Consider the following 25,571-nt stretch of genomic DNA (forward strand, 5'->3'; position numbering starts at 1 on the left):
TTTTGAAACAGATTTAGGACAATGTTGCCTTTGCTGTCAAAATGCAGATAAGCGCTCTATTTATGATGACCATGACTGTTAATAAAACTGGCCATAGCAAGTATACAGTAACAGTATACAGTACAGTAAATGAAAATGTATGCAGTCCTTTTCACACTGCTTTTATCCTACATGGTTGTTACATGCAGCGGTACAGTTATAAGAACATGTACAACGGAGGCTATTACACACATCCACAGCTAGTGGGCCTTAGGGGGTTAAGCTTGGTGAATTTGAAAAAAAGGATTCAGCACTGGCTGGATCAGCTATCATCAGTGGATTCTTTCAGATGCCCTTCCAGGTGAAAGACTCCCTAAAAAACTTCAGGGAAGATAATCTGCTGTGTATGGGGGTATAATACACAGAGATAACAGGAACAATACAAAAGACAACAATTTGAGCCACTCAATAAATGCAACCCTTTCAAATCCACAAAAAAGTAGAAGCCATCTTTAAACCAGAAGTAACAGCGTAGTAGCTGTAGTGCTGTGTGGCACATCAGACTGACAACACAGATAGACAGATGCATATGCTTTGGGTCTTAATGGAGTGCCACGTTTCAGTATTAATTCTCAATAGTATCAGATGTACTAGAAAGCACATGCTTTTGGCTCACAGAACATAGTCAAACAGAATGGCATCACAGAGAAATGGCACACTAACACCCAATGCCCAAATTGGGGGCGCACATCTGCTATAGACAAAGGTTTTATCTACATAACTATTCCTAAGACAATTCTCATCAGCTGGCCAAATAATTACAGGATAATTTAGTATTAAAACATCCCTTTTCAAATTAGTGCCCATTACATTTTTAAAAGCTAAAATACTTCTACAAATGTCCTTCATGTAAACCATAATTCATACCCTTTAATATAGAAACAATGGAAGAAAGGACTTTACACCAACATTTAAAAAGAAACTGTGCAGCAAAATTCATTAAATACAATCTCCTAAAGAATAAAGACTCAGATCCAATAAAACATACACACATCACATTCACGCTTGCAGAGGACTTGTTCCAATTAAGAGTCATGCTACTCCAGCAACTTCCTAAATAAAAAAATATTGACAGAGCTTGCTGTGCTTTGGAAGTAATAATTAGAACATTGTGATTTGTAGCTTCAATGCATACACTACAAAGACTGACATCTGTCCTCAAGGCTCTCCTGTGTCGTTAGGATTTGGTCATCAGAAAAATAACACATAAAACATAAAAATCCTCTGCAGAAAGAGCAGCAATCCAGAACAACAAAGTTGTAATGAAAAGAAACTGTCCATTATTCGGAATTCTTCCTCCTTCACCTGAAGGCACTCCGCCGGGATGTTCCCAATCCACTCAGTCACTATCAGATTCGTCTTTATATTTAGCTCTTTTGGCTTGTCCGTTTTGAAGAGGCATCTCCTCGTAGTCACTCCTGTGAACACACAGATATATTAGAAAGCTTTTATGTCACTAATGTGCTTAAAACAAAGCATATGATAACATATGAATGGGGGACTATTATGTGATGCTACAAGTAGAAAGCAACAACTTTATTCAAATATGTATATTTATATATACAGTGCGCAACATAAAGGAGTACGATTTAAATCAATATCTCAATGAACACAGGAACAATTTCCAAAATGTTGACAAAACTGAGTTTTATAGAACATTTGTTTAGCTCATTACATGAAAGTAAGGTTAATAATATAACTTCAATTACAAAATCTTCAGATTTACTCAAATTAGTTGAAGCAAAGATTAATACACCCCACAAAAAAAAAAAAACTATTACATCTAGTATTTTGTGTGTCCTCCATGATTTGTAAGGACAGCAACTTTTTTAGGCATGGAATGAACAAGTTGGTGACATATTGCAACACCTATCTTATTCCATTTCAAGAACGACCTCTTTAGAGCCTGGATGCTGGATGGAGAGTGATGCTCAACTTGTCTCCTCAGAATTCCCCATAGGTATTTGATTAGGTTCAGATCATGAGACATACTTGGCCACTGAATCACTTTCGCCCTGTTCTTCAGAAATGCAACAGTGGCCTAAGATGCGTGTTTTGGACCATTGTCATATTGCAAAAGGGTGTGGAGTAATGGTAGCATCTTCGCTTTCAATACAGAGCAGTACATCTGTGAATTCATGATACCATCAATGAAATGCAGCTCCCCGACAGCAGCAGCCATCATGCAGCCACACAGGACACTGCGCCCACCATGTTTCACTGTATGCACCATGCATTTTTCTTCCACCTTTGCAAGGTCATACAGTTTTGAAGCCATCAGTTTCATAAACATTTACCTTGTTCCCATCACTCCTGAGTGCAGAGTCCCAGTAGTCCTCTTTTTCAGCATGGGCCCTGGCAAATTCTAGGTGGGCTTGTTTGTGCATGGGCTTTAGGAGAGGCTTCCTTTTACAATACCAATGCATGCCATTCCTCTGCAGTGTACGCCGTATTGTGTCACGGGAAACAATCCCCCGTTTGGTTTTTTCTTCTTCAGCTAACTGCAGTGAACTTGCATAGCGATTTTCTTCAACCTTTCTCATCAGAAGACGCTCCTGTCGAGGCGCTAACTGTGCATGGTAGCCAATCAGTTTCTAACGTCATCTTGTTCATTTAAGCTTTGACTGTAATACCTGGAAGCTGACTGGTTTCTATGAAGAGCTGCACCATATTTTGCATATAACCCCAGTTTTAGTAAACCAACCCCATAGTGTTCAAATAAATTCAAGTATTTATATATTATTGTTTAAAACAAGCCCTCACTGATCTCTAATCTGCTGGCACTTTTAGAGAAAAAAATTACAGCAGGTCAGCTCACCCCCTTTCCCAGAACACCCGGCTCTGTGTTTACATTCGTGATTGAAGGGCTATTGAGTTGCTGCTGGGAGAAGGAAGCAGGGGTGAAAAGAACTGTCAAGAAATAGCCTTGCTATAAATAAATTCCCTAGGTCTCCAAACTTTCTAAACAAAAGGCCAGTTTACTGTCCTTCAGGACCAGGGGAGGCCAGACTGCAGCCATTTGGAGTAGAAAAGTTCCCAACGTCAGTGTAAATAAACAATGCCCTACCCTTTGGTGTCAGCAGGTGGAATTGTGCCCAATTCGTGGTGTCATTGGGAAGAATTGTGCCCCATCATTGGTGTCATTGGGAGCAATTGTGCCCCATCATTGGTGTCATTGGGAGCAATTGTGCCCCATCATTTGTGTCATTGGGAGCAATTGTGCCCCATCATTGGTGTCATTGGGAGCAATTGTGCCCCATCATTGGTGTCATTGGGAGCAATTGTGTCATTGGGGGGAATTATGCCTGATTGCTGGTGGCGCTATTCCAAGGGCCAGATAAAAGCAAGAGAAGGGCTGCTTCTGGCAGATTAGAGGCCATTATATATATTATTATCAACCGTCAATAAATGGTGGCCCGCGGTCCGAACACAGACCAAGCGATGCTCCTGTCTGGCCTGTCAGGCATCCAGCGTACAGTGCCACACCCCTAGTTTTCTGCTCAGCTGTCATTGGTTGCTGGGACCGCGGGGGTCCATGCAATCAAAGATGTTGTGTGTGCGCCCTGTCCCCTGTTGCTTTCTATCCCACAGCTCCCAGCTGGGCCACGAGGTAAGACGTGATGTCACGTGTGCACCCTTGCCCCCTGCTGCTCGTTATCTGGCGGCTCCGGACTCTAACTTGGCCAGCTGCGAGGTATAATATGATATGTGCGTCCTGCTCCCTTCAGCAAGACTCATGGCACAGCTCTCGCCCCATGCAGCTTGTTACCTATGCTGGCTCCCACTCCCTGCCTTAAGGTATGTGGAGTGTTTACAGGGGCACGATGATGGGCACATTATTTCTTAAGGGGCACACTGATTGGCACATTTAATGTTAGGTTCACTCTGATGGGCACAACAAAATATGCCCATCAGTGTGTCCCTTAACATAAAATATCCCCATCAGCGTGCCCCTTAACATTATATATGCCCATCCGTGTGCCCCTAACATAAAATATGCCCATCAGAGAGCCCCTAACATTAAATATGCCCATCAGAGTGCCCCTTAACTTAAAATGTGCCCATCAGCATGCTCCTTTTTTGTTAAGGGCACGCTGATGGGCAGATTTTATGTTAGGGGCACGCTGATGGGCACATTTTATGTTAGGGGCACCCTGATGGGCACATTTTATGTAAAGGGGCACCCTGATGGGCACATTTTATGTAAAGGGACACCCAGATGGGCACATTTTATGTAAAAGGGACACCCAGATGGGCACATTTTATGTAAAGGGGCACCCAGATGGGCACATTTTATGTAAAGGGGCACCCAGATGGGCACATTTTATGTAATGGGGCACCCTGATGGGCACATTTTATGTAAAGGGTCAGCCTGATGGGCAAAACACAATGTACACATCAGAGTACCCCTTAACAAAATAAGGGGCACGCTGATGGGCACATATGTTAGGGGGGCACTCTAATGGGGACACCTGATAAGATGGGGATACCTGATCTAAAGGGGCACTCTGATGATGGCACCTAATGTAAGGGGGCACTCATGATGGCACCTAATGTAAGGGGGCACTCTCTTGACGGCACCTAATGTAAGGGGGCACTCTCTTGATGGCACCTGGTTTAAAGGGGCACTCTGATGGGGACACCTGGTTTAAAGGAGCACTCTGATGGGCACACCCAATGTGATGGGGACACCTGATGTAAAGAGGCACTCTGATGACGGCACCTAATGTAAGGTGGCACACTGATGGGACACACCAGATGTAAGGGGGCCTTCTGATGAAGAAACCTGATGTAAGGTGGCACTCTGTTGGTAATACCTGATGTTAGGGGGCACTCTGATGGAGATACCCGATATAAGGGTATACTCTTGACGGTGGCAAATTATTTTTTGGAGCACCCAATGTAATGAACTACTCAGGTATTGTGTGGAGGAAACCGTAAGAAAAGCGCCAGAGAGCGTGGCTTGCCCCAAAAAAAGCAAAGCGGACGCATAGAATCTTCTATGGCACAGACTTGTGATTCGGACCTCGGCCAGAAAAAAAATCTTTAGTTACCCGACCTCCTTGAATTTTAATACCCCTGATTATATATATATATATATATATATATATATATATATATACACACATACACACACACACACACACACACACACACACACACACACACACACACACAGTATCTCACAAAAGTGAGTACAACCCTAACATTTTTGTAAATATTTTATTATATCTTTTCATATGACAACACTGAAGAAATTACACGTTGCCACAATGTAAAGTAGAGAGTGTACAGCTTGTATAATACTGTGTGTGTGTGTATATATATTATACACACACACACTTACACATCAAGATGATGGTAATGGTGTTATTACACAAAAATACATAGAATATGTTTATAGTTTGCTTTTAAGCCTAACAGTTTATCGGTCATTATCACCAATAAGGCACTTATCGCTCTTCTACAGTAAAATATGTAAATGTACATTATTATGAGTAACCGCAAACAATCTGTTTGTATTATAACAGTTTTACCACAGAAATACCATTATTTATTTTCTCTTACATAGGCTGGAGACACTCAATGGGATATATTTATAAAGCAGTAAAGTGACAACAAATATTCACTGCAGGTAAATGTTCCTGGTCCATATGTTTAAATCTGCTTTAGAAGTATGACCTGTCAATATTTTAAATACCCATATTTTCACCAACAATGTAAAATTGTAATCAATACTATCTTTTACCTAAATTGCAAAAATAAATTAATTGGTGAAATTACTCACTGTAAGCATTCTCCTGATTTCATTTTACTAAAGCAAGCATAGATGTTTAATTGCAAGAGGGAAAACAGCGCAGCACCTTCTTTTTTTTCCCCCCAAAAAACAGGTACACACGCCTTGGCCGCATTGAGAAGACGGAGGGTCAAGGACTTCCTATAATTCTTAATTGAAATTTGAGTCATATGTAATAGGCACAATGCCGGATTATCCTGTACATCTACATTAGTTAGTAATTTAATTACTGAGGCCACTTTTTGCCAGAAGGGCCGTAGAAGCGCACATTCCCAAAAAATGCGTATCATAGTTCCCTCAGCCAGTCCACAACGCCAACATGTCCCCGCCTGAGTCGCATCTATTCTTTTCAGCACTGAGGGGACCCTGTACCATCTAACAAGAATCTTGTATCCCAGTTCCTGTATTTTACTTTCCATCGACGACCTACAGTGGGTACGGAAAGTATTCAGACCCCCTTAAATTTTTCACTCTTTGTTATATTGCAGCCATTTGCTAAAATCATTTAAGTTCATTCTTCTTCCTCATGAATGTACACATAGCACCCCATACTGACAGAAAAACACAGAATTGTTGACATTGTTGCAGATTTATTAAAAAAGAAAAACTGAAATATCACATGGTCCTAAGTATTCAGACCCTTTGCTCAGTATTTATTAGAAGCCCCCTTTTGATCTAATACAGCCAGGAGTCTTTTTGGGAAAGATGCAACAAGTCTTTCACACCTGGATTTGGGGATCCTCTGCCATTCCTCCTTGCAGATCCTCTCCAGTTCTGTCAGGTTGGATGGTAAACGTTGGTGGACAGCCATTTTTAGGTCTCTCCAGAGATGCTCAATTGGGTTTAAGTCAGGGCTCTGGCTGGGCCATTCAAGAACAGTCACGGAGTTGTTGTGAAGCCACTCCTTCGTTATTTTAGCTGTGTGCTTAGGGTCATTGTCTTGTTGGAAGGTAAACCTTCGGCCCAGTCTGAGGTCCAGAGCACTCTGGAGAAGGTTTTTGTCCAGGATATCCCTGTACTTGGCCGCATTCATTTTTCCCTCGATTGCAACCAGTCGTCCTGTCCCTGCAGCTGAAAAACACCCCCACAGCATGATGCTGCCACCACCATGCTTCACTGTTGGGACTGTATTGGACAGGTGATGAGCAGTGCCTGGTTTTCTCCACACATACCGCTTAGAATTAAGGCCAAAAAGTTCTATTTTGGTCTCAGACCAGAGAATCTTCTTTCTCACCATCTTGGAGTCCTTCAGGTGTTTTTTAGCAAACTCCATGCGGGCTTTCATGTGTCTTACACTGAGGAGAGGCTTCCGTTGGGCCACTCTGCCATAAAGCCCCGACTGGTGGAGGGCTGCAGTGATGGTTGACTTTCTCCAACTTTCTCCCATCTCCTGACTGCATCTCTGGAGCTCAGCCACAGTGATCTTTGGGTTCTTCTTTACCTCTCTCACCAAGGCTCTTCTCCCCCGATAGCTCAGTTTGGCCGGACGGCCAGCTCTAGGAAGGGTTCTGGTCGTCCCAAACGTCTTCCATTTGAGGATTATGGAGGCCACTGTGCTCTTAGGAACCTTAAGTGCAGCAGAAATCTTTTTGTAACCTTGGCCAGATCTGTGCCTTGCCACAATTCTGTCTCTGAGCTCTTCAGGCAGTTCCTTTGACCTCATGATTCTCATTTGCTCTGACATGCATTGTGATCTGGAAGGTCTTATATAGACAGGTGTGTGGCTTTCCTAATCAAGTCCAATCAGTATAATCAAACACAGCTGGACTCAAATGAAGGTGTAGAACCATCTCAAGGATGATAAGAAGAAATGGAAAGCACCTGAGTTAAATATATGAGTGTCACAGCAAAGGGTCTGAATACTTAGGACCATGTGATATTTCAGTTTTTCTTTTTTAATAAATCTGCAACAATGTCAACAATTCTGTGTTTTTCTGTCAGTATGGGGTGCTATGTGTACATTCATGAGGAAGAAGAAAGAACTTAAATGATTTTAGCAAATGGCTGCAATATAACAAAGAGTGAAAAATTTAAGGGGGTCTGAATACTTTCTGTACCCACTGTATGTACTAGGTTCAAAATTTTATTAATTTGTTCCTCAGACAAACTAATATTTAGCTCCTGTTCCCATCTTCGAAGAAACCGTAACGGCTGGGCTTCCGTCTCCTATATTAACATTACGTAAAACGTTGATATCAAATGTTTAGGAGATTCACCCGATAAACATTTTTTCTAATGGGGTCAAATCCCGTTGAGTATATCCTTTTCGCTGAAATGCCTGAATAAAATGGCCCAACTGATAGGCACTTAGGTGCTCTAGTGAACCACCCGACCACTCCCTGATTTCCTCAAATGAAGGTGGGCGCTCCTGTTGCCATACGTCGAGTAGGCGACCTCTACCCTGTTGTGCTAAATTTTGTATTTTGGCATTGGTACAACCTGGGGGAAATTCAGGGTTACCCAGTATGGGTGTGATCGGAGACGGGGAAGGCGCGACCTTTGAATGAGCTTGAATTCTTTTGGTTTCTCTTAGGGTTGCTCCTATTGTTGGATGCACTAAAATATTATCTTTAGGAGAAAAGACTGACCAAGGAGCCGGCGGGGTCAGCTGGCCAGATTCCCCAATCTCCAATTCTACCCACCTTTTAGTGCCCTGATTGCCATGCCAGTCCACTACTCTTGCAATGTGGATCGCCCTGTAGTACCTGAGGATATCCGGCAGACCTATCCCGCCTCTTGCCTTCGGCAAAAACAAAGTCTGCATTCCAGTCCTTGGGGATTTCTTTGCCCAAATAAATGAGCGAAATATGCTCTTGATTAGCCGAAAAAAATCAGCTGGAACAGAGACCGGGATAGTCTGCATGATATATAAAATCCAGGGACGCACGTTCATTTTAAGCACGCTACATCTGCCAAACCACGTTAAGGTCAAATTTTGCCAACATCGCAAATCCGTTTGATTTTACTCACCAATGGGAGGTAGTTTTTTCTATACAGATCCAAAGGGTCGGCCGTAATCTGCACTCCTAAGTATTGCAATGATATATCCCCCCATTGAAATGGGAACGACATTCGTAAAAGCCGTTCTTCTCGATCCGATAGAGAGATATTTAAAGCTACGGATTTTGTTAAATTTATCTTGTAATTTGACAAGTTACCATACATCTGAAGGGCATCCAAAATGTTCGGTAGGGAGGTAACCGGGCTGGTGGCAAAGAACATAAGATCGTCCGCAAATGCGGCCACCTTATGTTGGTCGCCAGAAGCCCGCACCCCCGTTATGTTTGGGGAGCTTCGTATCTGACACAGCAGGAGTTCCAGACTCAAAACAAATATCAAAGGAGATAGTGGGCACCCTTGTCGAGTACCATTAGTAATTAAAAAGTAGTCGGACGTCCAATCGTTTACCCGCACAGCAGCCGACGGATTAGAATAAAGGGCCAAAATGTACTGAAGCATTCTAGGCCCCAACCCAATATGTGACAGGGTGGCATGGATAAAGCTCCACGCCTACCTGTCAAAAGCCTTTTCTGCATCCGTTGACAACAAGACCAGTTTGCTTCTTGATTTCCGTGCCAAATGGATAAGGTCTATTGCCCGTGTCGTATTGTCCCGTGCCTCTCGTGTTGGCACAAAACCTACATGGTCAAAATGCACCAGGTGGGGAATGTGCGGCAACAAACGATTGGCTAAGATCTTAGAGAACAATTTAGTATCGGAATTTAACAACGATATGGGACAATAACTGCTGCATAAATAGGGATCCTTCCCTTCTTTAGGAATAAGAGCAATATATGCTCTTAAAGAGTCAGATGGGAACCCTGTATCCTTTCTAACCGCATTAAAATGTTGTAATAAGGGTTTAGTAAGGCGCTTTTTAAACTTCTGGTAATAGGATAGAGTGAATCCATCCGGCCCAGGAGCTTTGCGTGGTTTTGTCTGTGCAATGGCAAGGTAGAATTCTTCTTCCGATATCTCCCCTTCTAGAGCATGTGCCTGTTCCTCTGTCAGAGAGGGCATCCCTGAGGCTTGCAAGTATTCCTCTATTTGTTCCTTTTCCTTTGATGGAAAACCTTTTTTCCCCTCTCCACGTTTCGGGAGATTATATAAAGATTTATATAAAGAACAAAACTCGGCAGCAATATCTGATGAGGTATGTAACTCTCCGCCCCCCTTTCTTTGTATTCGAGAGATGTGGGTAGGTCTCCTAGGACCCCTAAGTACCCGTGCCAACATTAACCCGGGTTTATTCGAGTATTCATAGCAATACCGTTTGTACCATAACATTGCCCTTATTGTCCTCTGGAACAAAATACCATTCAGCTCCTCTCTTGCATTTGTAAGAGGAGTCAAATGCGACTCCGCCAAGGACATCTTATGCTGCTGGCTCAGGGTCTCTATCTTAAGCAGTAGATCTTTAACTTTTTTTTCCTGCTTTTTTTTACGTTGGGAACCTATACGTATAAGTACCCCCCGAATTACACATTTGTGTGCCTCCCATAAGACTGACGGCGTAATGGAGTCGGTTGTATTTTCCAAGAAATAGGTAGCCAATGCCTCATCTAATTGTGTCTCTGTCTCCTGAGATTGAAGTATAGCTTCATTTAAGCGCCAAGTAGAAGGTCTGGGTATCCTGTTTTCCCACTCTATCGTCACATTTCATGGATATCCTGTTTAGTAGGAATTGAGGCGCAGAAGTCTCTCCACTCAGTTGTCTGCGGTGGCTGAGGCTGATGCAGTTGGAACGGTCGCCCCGCTGCACGTTCCATGGGGGGTTAGATAGCGGGGGCCCCTTAGTATCACCCCATCCCCCAGCTCCTGAGTCAGAATTGCTTTAGCTGCCGATTTTTTTTGGGACGCCGGACCCGCTGCTGCCGGACGCGTTTGAGCCATCTTGGAACCCGCTCTGCCTTGCGGGGCTGCGGGACGCCGAAGGAAGTAGGACAATATGTCCGGGCGTCTGCTCGGGGGTTGTGGCGGTTCCCAGAGTTCGGCAACGGACATGTAAGCCGGCGGGATGCAGGTCTGGGGCGGCGTGTGCGGACACTGGCTGTGAAGGCTGGATCACACCACTTGCTCAGGGAGCTCCTCTGCCTCGTGTCCTCACGGCTCCATAGCTTGCGCAGCGCCTTCTAAGTGCAGCAAGACATTTATTGAAGTATGTGCAGTAGTAACACACTCACATTTAGTCGGTGAATGAGAGGCAGTTAATCAAGAGATGTTGATCATCAGGGGCATCACTGGAGCAGGTCCTGGTGGTGGAAGTAGTCGGTCCCGATGAGAGCGGCAGGGGGCTTCCTCCTTATGTGCAGGGGCGGCCTCGGTGGTGTCCGCGGGCTCCCCGTCAGCTGGTGGAACACGGGCACTCGTGGGTCCTGGGATCCTGACGTCACTCCTGGCGGTGATGCGGGACGCTACGGCGACACGTTATCGGAGCAATGCGCTCCTTCTTCAGGGCGTGGATGCGCCATATTGGGAAAGGGCATTTATGCAGTAATGTGGACGGTGGCTCAGGGGAGGTAAGAAACAAGGCGTGAATGTCTGCAAAAGGTGGAAGATCGGTGTTTGGCCACTAGGTGGGGTGTGTGGGTACATGAACTAATGTGGTTAAATGCACGGGGAAGAATAACAATACAAATGTATAAAACCGCCAGGAGTGACGCCAGGATCCCAGGACCCACGAGTGCCAGCGTTCCACCAGCTGACGGGGAGCCCGCGGACACCACCGAGGCCGCCCCTGCACATAAGGAGGAAGCCCCCTGCCGCTCTCATCGGGACCAACTACTTCCACCACCAGGACCTGCTCCAGTGATGCCCCTGATGATCAACATCTCTTGATTAACTGCCTCTCATTCACCAACTAAATGTGCACATAGAAGGCGCTGCGCTGTGCTGTTTTCTCTTTTGTCTCCCAGAGATCACTTCTGTCTCTTCCGCCGGCAGCCGCTAAAGTGGACAGCTACCCCCTGAACTTTGGGGGCCCCCCTACCCCCAGTTGTTTCTTTTCCCCCTCCTCCCCCCTCCCCCGGGTCCCCAGGACCAGCCCAAACTGAGACCTCTTCTTGCGCCAATTTACCACTCAACCATAGATGTTTAATTGTACCACAACAATCCTTTCTTTAGAGCAAACTTGCATACAATGATTGTGGTAATGTGTTTTAAATTTTCAATGTGTTAACAAAATACATGATAATACATGGGTATAGGTGTCAGTGTTGGGGGTACTAGTTACAAAGTAACTGATTACAGTAACTACATTACTTTTTTTGGTAACGAAGTAATGTAACTAGTTACAATACTAATATTGGTAACTACACTACTTTACTAGGCTATAGGAGGTAACTACACTACTTTACTAGGCTATAGTTACCCAAGCCGTGCGATACAATCGTTATTTCGAAGAATAGAGAGGGATGACGTTTATGACTTTTTGTTGCACTTTATGTTTTATTCTGTTTTTTCAGGTTTTGTTCTCATGTTTCCCAAAGCCTGTGTTTATACAATAAACTCTATGCAGAAAGAGTGTCATGTATCTTCTTCTACACGGTCAATTTAGAAAGAGGAAAGTAAAAGTAATAAGTAGTGAAGTTACTTTTCAAATGCAGTAACTAGTAAAGTAATCTCGTTACAATTCACAGAAGTAACTAGTTACATTTTTTGAGTAACTACTCCAACACTGATAGGTGTGTTGCTATTTATTCCTAGTGGTCACCTATTGATAAACCCCTCCCCCCCAAAAAAAAAAAAAATACATGATATAGCACATAACACACAGATATAAACTCTGTACACTGTGGTGCACTGCATTGTGAAAAATAGACTGGTGCTTTTTTTCATGTGCTGAGGTGCAAGAGAGTCCAACTAAAATATATGGGCTGTCGTAAAGCAATGTCCCTCAGGGCACAAAAATGCAATATGTGAATGAAGAGGTGTAAAAAAATTGGATTTTTGTCTTCCCGTAAAATCCTTTTCTCGGATGTTCATTGATGGACGCAGTATCTGATCTTCATATCAGTAGTTGACTAGTGTCCTACTCCTGTGGGGGGCAGTATAACCCTACTGATATGATGATCAGAGACTGCGTCCGTCAATGAACGATAGAGGAAAAAAAAATAAGCAAACCACCTACCCGTATATTACATCATCATCCGAGTCATTTAGCATCGAAAAGGCAGGATTATCTTTCAACTGTGATTCTGTAAAAGAAACAGAAGTAAATGACTGATGCAACTGTAATCAAGCAATTCATCATATTATTAGCCATATATTCATGAAACACTAACTGCTGTGTATTTCTTGACACTAGAGGCGGATGTAGTGTAATGGATTTGCAGCTTAAAGCAGAACTTTACAGATAACAACATGATAAAAAAATATTGTTCTTTAGCAAAGAACATACATTCCACATAAATGATGCTACCAACATTAGCGTGTGCTGAAAAGTGCCTCCAGCATTGCTCCCGTTATGTCTTGCTGGAGGCTGCTATTTTGCTTGAAGCTCAGAGCCCCTGAACAACAGTAAATGATAAACAAACAATTAAACCCATTGGTTTAACAGTTTCAAAAAACAGTTACATTCCTGGAGTGCCAGGATTGCCAACGGTCACATTTGCTTCTGTCCTCAACCAAACTGTCAAACCATCAAATGGCTGGTATCATAACTGATCACATGTGCAGCATCCTGACCATTGCAGATCAAACAGAAGCAGCTTCCTTGGCTGTAAAATGATAGGAGGGTTTAATCCTGCTTTAAGGGTGTATGCAGATTAGCCTCTACAAACTGGGCAGTGCCTAAAAATGGAGAGCAACTGAGCAGAGCAGTGTGAGACAATGTATTACTGGATTTTAAACAGTATAGACACTTTTAATGTTTTACATAGTTATCCCTGCAAAAGGGACCAGCCTGAAGTGATCTAGCAGTACTTCATTTTCTGACTACAGTTTCACTTTTATATGGTAGTTATATATGAAAAAGACAATAAGAATGAGACAACACTCCTTTTCCCTAGCCTACTCCCTTCATCCTCTCTCATCTCACTCCAATCCTTTTTTTAAACTTCTTTAGAACGCCTAACCCCTTCATAGCATCCATTCAATACCTTATTTTTTCTTGCAGACAATACCCTCCAGCAGTCAAGACCCCAAAATCTATCTGAACAGAAGCTTTAAGGACCCAATACCATATACATGTATTCAGTTTTTTGGTTTACATTTCTTGGAGTACATAACAGGACTCTGTGAGCATTATACTCATGACTGCCACATTCAGGTGAATGGATACTGGCTAAAAAAAGCAGGAACTCCTGCTCAGGCATAACCCACTCCCAGCCAAACCTCAGTGTTGTAGCAAACAATGACAAACGCAGACAAGAGGTAAAGGATCCCTGTGTCCTGTAAAGTACTCCAAGAAAAGGATTTTTTCAGGTAAACCAAAAATCCAACATTTTTAATCCTACATCACAGAACACAGTGGACATTATAGTCATGACTACTTGGGATGTCCCAAAGCATGGAACGTGGGCAGGATGGGGGGAGAAGAGCAACACAGCACCAAGGCCAACAAGCCCAAAACCCAAAAACAGAATAGAGGAAAACCCCAATATAAAGCCACTTGCAAGACCTTTTGACTAAAACTTGCATTGGCAGAGGTATAAACATCTACCTGACAACTTAGTAAATATGTGAATAGAAGACTAGATAGCAGCATTACAAACTTGAACAACAAAAGCATGGACACTCAAACACCGACACTCCTGGAGGAATGGGCCTTGACCATGTAAGGGAGAATGTTAACCCTGACACCATAGGTCTAAGAAATTAGCTTACAAATTTGCCTAGAAAGGGGGGTAAGGAAGTAGCCTGAACCACAGAAGAACAAACCAGGAATGAGAAAGTTGAAACAAAGCTATAGACTTCTGATAAACTTGAGCAGCTTGAATAACGATCAAAGTGTAAAAGCATCTTCTCCTTAGGCTGCTTTTTTTTTAGGACAAAAAGTTGGCAGTATAATGTCCTGATTTAGGTGGAACAAGGAAACCACCCTAGGTGTGAAAGAGGGTTGAGGCCTCAGCACTACCTTATCCTGGTGAAGAACCATGGTGAATTTCCCTTGCAGAAAAAGCGTAGAAAACTCTGGAAGCCTGCAAGTTGAGATAATGGCCAAAAAACTACCTTGTACTTAAAGAGCAACAAGGAATTTCTCAGAGGCTAAAAAATTAAGGACCCAAAAAAACAAAAGGAGCTTCAGAGGTGGAACAATCCACGTGACACCATGCATAAAGGGTTTAACCAAGGAATGAGACATGGTAGGTCTCTGAACAATGGCAAAGGCCAAAATATGCCCTCTGATGGTACTTCTAGCCAGAAATCTCTCCCAATGAGAGTGGAGAAAAGGCAAAACGAACCCCACTATATACTGTCAGGGGAAAAAACGTGTGAGCCTCACACTGAGCAAAACATAAGCATTCCATGTATGAAGGTACACCTTTCTGGAGGTAGACTTTTTAGCCTTGAGGTGAAGTCATAATTGCAGAATCAGAAAAACCCCTTTGCTTCAGGACTTGGGCTTCGATACCCATAATGCGAAAGCCAGCGACAGTATAAAAAGGATAGAAGATTGGACCTGCCACGGCAAATCTGGCTGATCTGGAAGAGCCCACTGCTCATCTGCCAAGAGATTTACTATGTCAGTATACCACATACTTCTTGGCCAAGCTAGTGGGATCTTAATCCCACTGGCAACAGACCTTAATCCTGTGCAACAAACAAGGAAGAAGCTGAAATGGGGAGAAGGCATAGATCACAAAAGACTGATCCCAAGGAGCCACTAGAGAATCTATTGCAAATAAATGAGGATACCGGTTTGGGACACAAACCTGTCCAATTTTTGTTGAATCTGGAAACCAACACATCCAGATCTGGCATACCCCATTGCAGCTGCTGATGGCTAAGTCTGCCTGCCAATTTCTTTGCAGAGTAGAAATGTATAGAGTGGAGAAGGCCAGTACATGAAGATGATGCATGCTCAAATCCAGGGACTTCAAACACCCTCAGGAACTTCACCTGGGCTCAAAGATAATTTTTTCCTGCAAAAGCCGTACTTTACCCTGTGCTTTGTTGAGCATAAATTACAAGTACTCTAGATGTTGTGTTGGACCCAAGGCCAACTTCCAAAAGGTTCAGCACCCAGTCAAACCTCTCCAGGACTTGTACCATATGTTAGACATTTGATGCCAGTTTCTGAGCAAACAGCTTTCTTTGGAGCAAGTTTTCCCAAGTACCCCCCCCACAATGAGAATACACCTAGTTGGAATATAACCTGCAGAGCCTCTCCTCTGCCGCCATAGGTGCAAAGACCCTTGAAACAGCAGTCTTTCTAGGGTTGCAAACAAAACTGCCCTTGTTGGTTATCCAAAGATACCCTTGAGTGCATAAAGCGTTGAGAGGGAAAGCAGGTGAAAACCCAGCTTGTGGCCTAATAGACACCACACTGCAGACCCAATCGTCTGTGACTTTGTAAGTTCAGGCAGCCTCAAGGCCAATTGACATCCTGCCACCCACAAAAGTGCGGGGGCCCCTTGACTGCGAGGATGATTTGCCACTAGAACCAGAGAAATTGGGTGTCCAGTTCTTAGCGAGGTGGGATACAGGTTTTGCTTCGAGCAGGGGTCTTCAAACTATGGCCCTCCAGTTGTTCAGGGACTACAATTCCCATCATGTCGTCATGTCTGTGAATGGCAGAGTTTTACAATGCCTCATGGAATGTGTAGTTCCACAAAAGCTGGAGGGCCGTAGTTTGAGGATCCCTGGCTTAGAGCTTGAGGCTTCTTGCCTATGAAAAATTTCTTGAAATCTGAAGGCGTCAATGGTTTCTGCTTCTCCCCACACTCACATTTTGGATGAAAGCATCCAAGGATGGTGCAAATAAGCATTTGCCCAAAAGGACACCCTCCTAATTGCTTCTTGCAGCGAAGTTCAGCCAACCAACACTTCACCATAGGATTATCCTCATGTGGAAAGACATAGTTCCCACCTGAAGGTTGCTTTATAGATTATTCCATACATTTCATTTTTCTTAGATTAACAGATTATTCCCTGGGTCACACAATTACAGTGCATTTATAAAGAATTCAAACCCCTCTTTACTGCTTAGCAGGGATCAAAAAAGCAATAATCTCCTCTGTCACTGAACAATAAGGACAGATAAAAAACAGAGTGGTGTATACAGGGTCCAGTACTGTACTACAAGATGAGAAATTTACAGGTAAGTGGAAATTCATATTATCTTTATCATACAGTACAGACACATCCCCAAGCAATAAACTGAGGGGTGGGAAACAACATTGCAAAAAAAAATTCCAACAGACCCCTATCCCCCCCTCCAAAAAAAAAAAGCAGAACCTTTTCATAGAACAGTCAAAGTGCCCATCAGCCAAGGCCTTAACATCCACCTGGTGGAACTTGGAGAACGCGTGAACAGAGGACCAGGTGGTAGCCTTAAGAGTCTGGGATACAGATGCATTGTGCTGCAAAGCCCAAAAGACACCAACAACCCTGGTGGAATGAGCTCTGCTGGAGAGAGGAGGAACCATTTTCTTAGGGACATAGGCCCTAAAAATAAGCGGTTTCATTCCCCTGGCAATTGTGGAGTGGAAAGCAGGATATACTTTATGAAGGGAGATCTAAGGCAGAACTAAAAGGGATTTAGTCTTGTGAACACAAGCCATGGCTGATAGGTAGACCCTGACAGACCTGACCACATCCAAGCAGTGTAGGGCAATCTTCTTACATTTTAGGACAGAACAGAAGAGAAGAATACCAGTCCTCACTGAAGTGGAAAGAAGAGACCTCCTTAGACAAAAGGAAGGTTTTGGTCTCAAAAACAAAAATGCTCTTTACAGGAAAGATGTTAGGGGGGGGGTCTAAAGGACAGATAGAACAAGGTTGAGATCCAAAGGTAACACAGGAGGTCAAATTGGAGGATTTATTTAATCAATGGATGAAAACAGAAACCTGTGCCTTGAAGGCAGGCATAAACCAGTTTGGGTTGAATCCAAGGAATCTCAGAGCATCTACTGCAAAGGCTGGAGGATCCCTGGTCCTCTATACAAATTTTTTTAGCTTTTTTTTTTTTTAACTCGGAGACCAGGATGTCCACATCTGTTTTACTCCAAATCTGACAGGGATTTTTAAAACATCTCTCGTTGCAGAGACCCCTCTGTGTGTTGGTGGCTTTCAGGAGGTCCACCTTCAGAGATGGGGATAGCTGACAGAACTAAAATGTTCTGCCTAGAAGAGTAGCAGAAATCTTGCTCTGTCCTACCCCCACCCCTTTTTAATTTTCAGGTGCAGCATTGGCTAAAGGGCTGTCAGGAGCTCTTATCGAGAGAGTTTGCTTATGCCCACCCTTACCGATCCACTATACATAGAAGCCAAACTACAGTTTCAATGAATGGCACAGGATCTCTGAAGGGAGGGGGCAGAGCTAATATTCATCTGCCTGTCCTCCATTCAAACATCCTGTGTCATTCATAGTAAAGAGCAAGATTTCTCCTGAAACAAGAAGAATCAAAATAAGGGGCACATCATACGTTATGTCCTTTGTGCTAATTTTTAGATTTGTAATTTTAGCTACACTTAGGCTTTAAGTTTCTATTTTTGAATATTTATTTACAATAAAAACTAAGGAGAAAATATGTATGCAATTTTGCAACTAAATTAAAGCCCTCTCTGTCCTGAATAAAACATATTAAACTTTACAATAGGCTACAAAACCTGATATCCTGGGTGGAACTAAGAAAATGCTAAAACGGAACAAAAAACACTCTGGTACTGAAGTGGATAGGTAGCAGGAAAGCTACTCCTTTTCCAAACAGATGGAAGCATTAACAAATCTGAATTTGAAATAACCAAAATTTTTAATGCAAATTCAAATCACAGTTTACGTTTGAGTAAACATTACGATAATAATTAAAGTTCACTTTAAAAAAAATAAAATAAATGCACATTTTTTGCAGGTAAAAAAAAAATGGATTTTTGTAAGAACTTACCATAAAATCCTTTTCTCTGAAGTTTGACAGACATAGCTCCTTATCTACATCTAAAAAATAAATGCAGATTTCTCTATCGTTCATCGACAGAGACAGCTCCTTATCTTCATATCTTCATGACTCATAGGGTTATGCTCCTCCTTTCAGGAATAGGCACTTGGCAGGAAAAAAAACAAAGCTTTACCACGCCTATGGGGGCTGTTCATGCAGGCATAACCCCTTAGACTCTGCTATCATCAAGCAGTTTAGTTGCAAGCAGTGTTTAGAAGACAAAAAACCCCATACCTCAGAAGTAGAGGGGTGGGTATGCATCTGTCAAACTTCAGAGAAAAGGATTTTTACAGTAAGTTCTTACAAAAATCTAGTTTTCTCTATTGTTTATTGACAGACGCAGCTCCTTATCTTCATGACTCATGGGAATGTCCCAAAGCAGCATAATCATGAGGGGTGGGGAAACAACGCAGAAACTAAACGCAAGTCCCCAATGGCTAAACTTAGCCAACCAAGTAACATGGAGATAAAGTAGGAACAACTGGAGCTCACCTGGAAAAAATTGAACCCTCAAAGAGAAACTAAACAGAGTTCTCTTTTAAACTGCAGCCTGCAAAACCTTGCAGCCAAAAAAAGCATCCGCGGATGCCAAAACATCTACCTAGTAGAATTTTGTGAACATATGCACAGACGACCAAGTTGCCACCTTGCAATCTTGTAGCACCAATGCGTGATGGCAAAAAGCCCAGGAGGCACTCAGCGCTCTCGTAGGATGAGCCTTCACTGGAAAAGGAGGATCCTGAACCCTCAGTGAATAGGCCTGTACCACCGTCTGCCTAATCCATCTGGAAATGGTCGCAACAGACGCAGCCAATCCCTTACAAAGTCAATCAGTAAGGACAAAAAGCGTCTGATTTTCTAAAGGACTCAGTAAGACTTAGGATGCTGAGGTTTAGGGCAAAGTGAAGGCAACACAATGTCTTCAATCAGATGAAAATCAGAAACCACCTTAGGAAGGAAAGACTGATTAGGTCAAAGTACCACCTTATCCCTGTGTACCACCAGATAAGGTGAGCGGCAAGACAACGCCGCCAATTCAGATACACTGTGGGCAGAAGTGATCGCCACCAAGAAGACAAACTTCTGAGACAAAGAAAGCGAAATCTCCAAAATGTTTTCAAAAGAAGGCTTTTGAAGAACAGATAACACCAGAGATTTAGATCCCACGGAGATAACAGGGATCGCCTTGGAGGAGCCATATGGCGCACTCCCTGGATTAGGACATGCGTGGCTAATGGGCATTGAAAATATATAGCCAAAGCCGAAACTTGGCCTTTGAAAGAACCCAAAGCTAACTGCTGTTCAACCCCTTTCTGCAAAAATGCCAAAACCCTAGCAAGCAAAAACAAGCGAGGGTGCACCTTCAGCGATTCACACAATGAAATGTACGATTTCCACGTACGATAGTAGATCTTCCTGGAAGTGGACTTCCTAGCCTTCAAGAGTGTAGGAATCACAAAGTCAGAAAGACCCCCATCTCTCAACACCTGACTTTCAACAGCCATGCCCTTAAAGCCAGCGACTGTAAAGCAGGATGGAGATCGGACCTCGAGACAGCAGATCTTCCCTGATAAGGAAGTCTCCAAGGGGTATCGGCGACCAGCCATATCAGGTCTGTGTACCAAGACCAGGGAGGCCAGTCTGGAGCCACCAGAATGACCAGAATGTTTTTCACCTCTATCCTACGCAGAAGCCTCGGCAGGAGTTTCAAAGGGGGAAATGCATAAATCAGCCGATACCGACCCCAAGGAGCCACCAGTCTGTGGTGTCGGCCGGAGGATCTCGAGACCTGGCTACGAATCTCTGCCACTGCTTGTTGAGGCGAGAGACAAACAGATCGACCTCGGGAGTCCCCCACCGAACACACAGGAGGCGGAACACCTCCAGGTGTAGGGACCACTCCCCTTGATCTAACACCTGACGACTTAGGTAATCCGTCTGCCAGTTTTCCACACCTGGAATGTGTACAGCAGAGAGGGCTGGAACAAAGCTTTCCGCCCAGGCCAGAATCTCAGCCACCTCCTTGGCCGCCAAGACACTCTTGGTGTCCCCCAGGTGATTGATGCAAGCCACAACCGTGGCGTTGTTTGATTGAATCCGAGCCGGACAATCTTGCAGACAAGTCGTCCAATGACTCAGACAAAGCTTTATTGCTCTGAGCTCCTAAATATTTATTGGACGTTTTGACTCTTCAATCGTCCAGGTACCCTGGGCATAGAGCTTCCGCAGCACCCCGCCCCAGTCCGACAGGCTGGCGTCCATGGTTACCATTGTCCAAAACAATGGAAGGAAGGACTTGCCCTGGCACAGGGCTGGAGACTGAATTCACCACAACAGAGCAGATTTTGTGTTGTGGCTCAACCGAATCACAGAATCCAAGGACTTTGGATCCTTGTTCCATTTTACAAGAATCTCCCTTTGCAAAGGCCTTGTATGGAACTGAGCAAATGGAACAGCCTCAAAGGTCAATACCATCCCAAGGCTTGCATGCAAACTCATAGAGAGGACAGATTGTTGTCCAACAACAGCTGAAGCGCCCCCTGCAACTTTTGCAGCTTGTCCAGGGGAAGAAAAAACCCTCGCCAAGGTTGAATCCAGAGTCAAGCCCAGATAATTCAGTCTCAGAACTGGAGTCAGCACGGATTTCTTGAAATTGATGTTCCAACCGAACTCCTGCAGAGTTCTGACTGTGATTGTCAGATCCCACAACAAGGCTGAATGAGAGTCCGCTCTCTATAGGAGATTGTCCAGGTACCCCAGTACCGCAATCCTTCGCCGGTGAAGCAGTGCTAATACCGGTGCTAGTACCATGGTAAATACTCTGGGAGCGGAGGCGAGACCAAAGGGTAATGCCACAAATTGATAATGCTCCTCTGCTACCGCAAAGTGAAGAAACCGCTGGTGTCCAGTGTAGATAGGGATGAGAAGATATGCGTCCTTGATACCTATGGAGGCTAAGAAGTCTCCCTGATGCAGAGACGCTACTACCATGCGGATGGACTCCATCCAAAACCTCTGTACCCATACAAAGTGGTTCAGGGCCTTGAGTCCTGAGCGGGAACCTCCACAATGACTCCTTGAAGATTGAAGGGGAAGAACCTGTCCAACGGACGAGACCGGAATTCGATCTTGTATCCTAATCGGATCAGTTTGTGAACCCATTTGTCCTGAATCAAGGAGGTCCAGGGTTCCTGAAAGAATCAAAGATGTCCTCCCAATCCCAGGTGACGGCGCCCCTTCATGCAGCCGAGGACTTGTCTGCAGGTCTAGATTGGCCGGACTTAGATTTAACTGACCATGGCTTCTTGGAACCCTAGAAGACCTAAACTGTTTTGCTTTTTCTTGCGACCTGGAGGCACGAAAAAAACTTTGTGAACAGTAAAGGAAGACCCCCGCCCAGTACGCGGCGCCTTGCCCTTAGAGGATTAGGGCAGATTAGTGCTCTTACCCCCTGTGATACCTTTGATCAACTCGTCCAGGGAGGATCCAAACAGATTCTCCCCTGTAAAAAAAGGAACATCAGTCACAGCCTTCTTAAAAGCCTGGTCAGCCGACCAGCATTTTAGCCAAACCATGAACCAAATAGCAATCCCCACTGCTGATGTCCTGGCCACCAACAAAGCTGAGTCCAGGGACGTATCACACAAACACCAGGGCTTGTGTCAACTGGTCTATTAGGTCCAGTACCGCAGGAGGAAGCAGAACACGTTTCCAAGTTACTTTTCAGTAACTTCACCATTCAGTAGCAGTTTGATCTACTAAAACATTCACAAAGGTAGCCTTTAACATGTGACCTGCTACCACATGTAAATGGTGGGAGAAGGATTCCACCTGTCTATCCATGGAATCCAGTAAAAGTTGGAGACTCTTCCACTGTTTCCTGAGTCACTTTATTCAACCTGGCCACCAGAGAATCCACTTTCGGTGGTAAAGTCCACCTATTGGACACCGCCTCCGCAAAAGGATAACGCTTAGGCACCACCAACATGTGCTTAATGCGGCGCCATTGTTTTTCCACAATAGTATGAAACAATTCATCTGGAATCATTAGTAAGACCTCATCTGGAATATGCAGTTCAGTTTTGGGCACCAGTTCTTAAAAAAGGATATGGGGGAACTGGAGAAAGTGCAGAGAAGGGCAACCAAACTGATAAGAGGCATGGAGGAGCTCAGCTATGAGAAAAGATTAGAGGAACTGAATTTATTATACTCTCTTGAGAAGAGGAGATTAAGGGGGGATATGCTCAACATGTAAAAATACATAAGGGGTCCATATAGTGAACTTGGTGTTGAGTTGTTCACTTTAACCACTTAAGCCCCGGAGGATTTGGCTGCTAAACGACCAGGGGGTATTTTGCGATTCTGCACTGCGTGACTTTAACGGACAATTGCGCGGTTGTGCGACGCTGTACCTAAACAAATTTGATGTCCTTTTCTTCCCACAAACAGAGCTTTCTTTTGGTGGTATTTGATCACCTGTGTGCTTTTTACTTTTTGCGCTATAAACAAAAAAAGAGCGTAAATTTTGCAAAAATAACAATATTTTTCAAATTTTTTTATATGAAATTCCCCCCCCCCAAAAAAATGTAAAAATCTAAATTTTTTAACATTTTCGGCCAATTTGTTTTATGGTACATATGTTTGGTAAAAAAAAAAATCGCAAAAAGCGTATTTTTATTGGTTTGCGCAAAAGTTATCGCGTTTACTAACAAAGGGAAAGATTTTTGTCATTTTTGTTGTTTTTTTTTTTTAACGCGTAATGGCGGCGATCTGCAATTTTTTTTGCGGTACTGAGACATTGGGGCGGACAGATCGGACCCTTGACTGACATTTTTGTTGGTTAACAGTGACATTTCTACAGTAATCAGTGCTATATATATATATATATATGCACTGTTACTGTAAAAATACACTGGTAGTGAAGGGGTTAACTTTATTTGAGAGGGAGGGGCTGTGTGTGTCCCTAGGGGCGTGCTTTCTACTGTGATTGGCTGTGACTTGAGGTGTAAGGACACTGTTCAATGGTTCTACATAGTAGAACCGTGTGATCAGTGTTTTTACACCGAGGAGAATGACAGGCAGCTTGTTTACACAAGCTGCCTGACTTTCTCCCTCTCCCCAGACGATCGCCGAGTGACCGGCGGACATCGGGTCCGCCGGTCACACGCGCGGGGGGGGGGGGTCCGTGATTGCGCGGGAGCGCGCCTCCAGCGGCGCGCGCTCGCTCCCCAGACCCTCCCAGGCTAATGACGTTAATTAACGTCACTTTGCCTGTGAGGGGCTGACCGCCGCAGTAAATTTACTTGCGGCAGTCGGCAAGCGGTTAAGGTCAACACAGAGAACAAGGGGGCACTCTTTACATCTAGACGAAAACAGATTTCGTCTCCAAATACGGAAAGGTTTCTTCACCGTAAGAGCTGTGAAATGTGGAAAAAAGGTCTGGATTCTTTCCTGGGTGTACTTAATATACAGTAAGTGGGTACTAAATTATTTTTTTTAGGTCAAGTTGATCAAGGGAATATCAGATTGCCTCTCGGGGGATCAGGAAGGAATTTTTTTCCCCTGATGTAGCAAATTGGATCGTGCTTTGCTGTTTTTTTTCACCTTCCTCTGGATCAACTGGGAATATAGGATTGTGTATATAGGATTATATGGTTGGGTTTTCAATTCTGGTGTTTTTTTTTTGTTTTTATTTTGTTTTTTGTTGGTTAAACCAGATGGACTTGTGTCTTTTTTCAACCTGACTAACTATGTAACTATGTAATTCCGGACAAGGGAATACCCTCCCCGAATTACGGGATTTGCGGGAGCCAAAATACACCTGCGTATCTGACGCTGTAGGTTCATCAGCCAATTTTAGGGTTTCCCGCACAGAAACTATCAGAGCTTCCACCAATGCACGTTCCCGAACAGTGGCTGGCGAGGACAGGTCCTCTTCACCATGAGAATGTCAAAACACTGACCCCTCGAGGTGGTCTGCGTCTGCGGCAACCATATCTGTCTCAGAATCCGAAGACCCTGCCGATGGAGGTGAGGGCAGAGGGCGCTTGCGGCTGGCAGCACCAGAAATTACAAAATCCATTTTTGACATTAGGCTTTGCAAAAAAACTTCAATTTCTGGCTGCAAATGTGAACCGGAGGGCCCCGCAGTCGCTTCCAGGGGGTCTGCAGGTGAATTTTTATCCTGGGGCTCCATTGCTCAAATGAAAAAAATATTTGTGTAATGTCCCTTTAAGACCTCGAAAGACGTGGTCCCACCACTATTAATGCGGATTCACAATCCCTGATTATTATGTAATAGCCGAGCAGAAGAGGAAAAAACCCAGGAACATTACCAGACCACAAAGAAGCATCCAGCCTGATCAGTGCAAAAACAAAACTAACACTGTCTGCACAGGAAGAGGAAGCAGCTCTGCTTCTATCATTACAAGCCATGCCGCATGCCTGTCCATCCCACGGACATAAAGAAAATGGCCGCTCATACATTCACAATGGGGGAAGTATAGAAAATGGCTGCCCATACCATGGTACCAGGTGGGTGCCACTCCGAAACAGATCACCTCCCACCTGGGATGGGGGTGCTTTCAGTCAAGGGAAAGCTGCGACTCAGGGCCTTCCAGGTCGATGTGTCCCAG

At 44.0% G+C, this 25,571-nt stretch overlaps 1 protein-coding gene across 2 annotated transcripts in view; it reads right to left on the minus strand.

The window, feature by feature from the left end:
- Positions 1-478: 478 nt before the first annotated feature.
- TMEM181 (transmembrane protein 181) overlaps positions 479-25,571 on the minus strand; it is a 130,403-nt gene continuing 105,310 nt past the window's right edge. For both annotated transcript variants that reach the window (XM_082251621.1, XM_082251622.1), the window contains exons 16-17: positions 12,966-13,032; positions 479-1,457 (exon numbers count right to left, since the gene is read on the minus strand). In XM_082251621.1, the coding sequence (XP_082107747.1) occupies positions 1,379-1,457; positions 12,966-13,032 (146 nt within the window). In that variant the 3' untranslated portion in view covers positions 479-1,378. The remainder of the gene's footprint in view (positions 1,458-12,965; positions 13,033-25,571) is intronic.

Source organism: Pelophylax lessonae (assembly GCF_965119305.1).
Source record: "Pelophylax lessonae genome assembly, chromosome: 3".
NCBI lineage: Eukaryota > Metazoa > Chordata > Amphibia > Anura > Ranidae > Pelophylax > Pelophylax lessonae.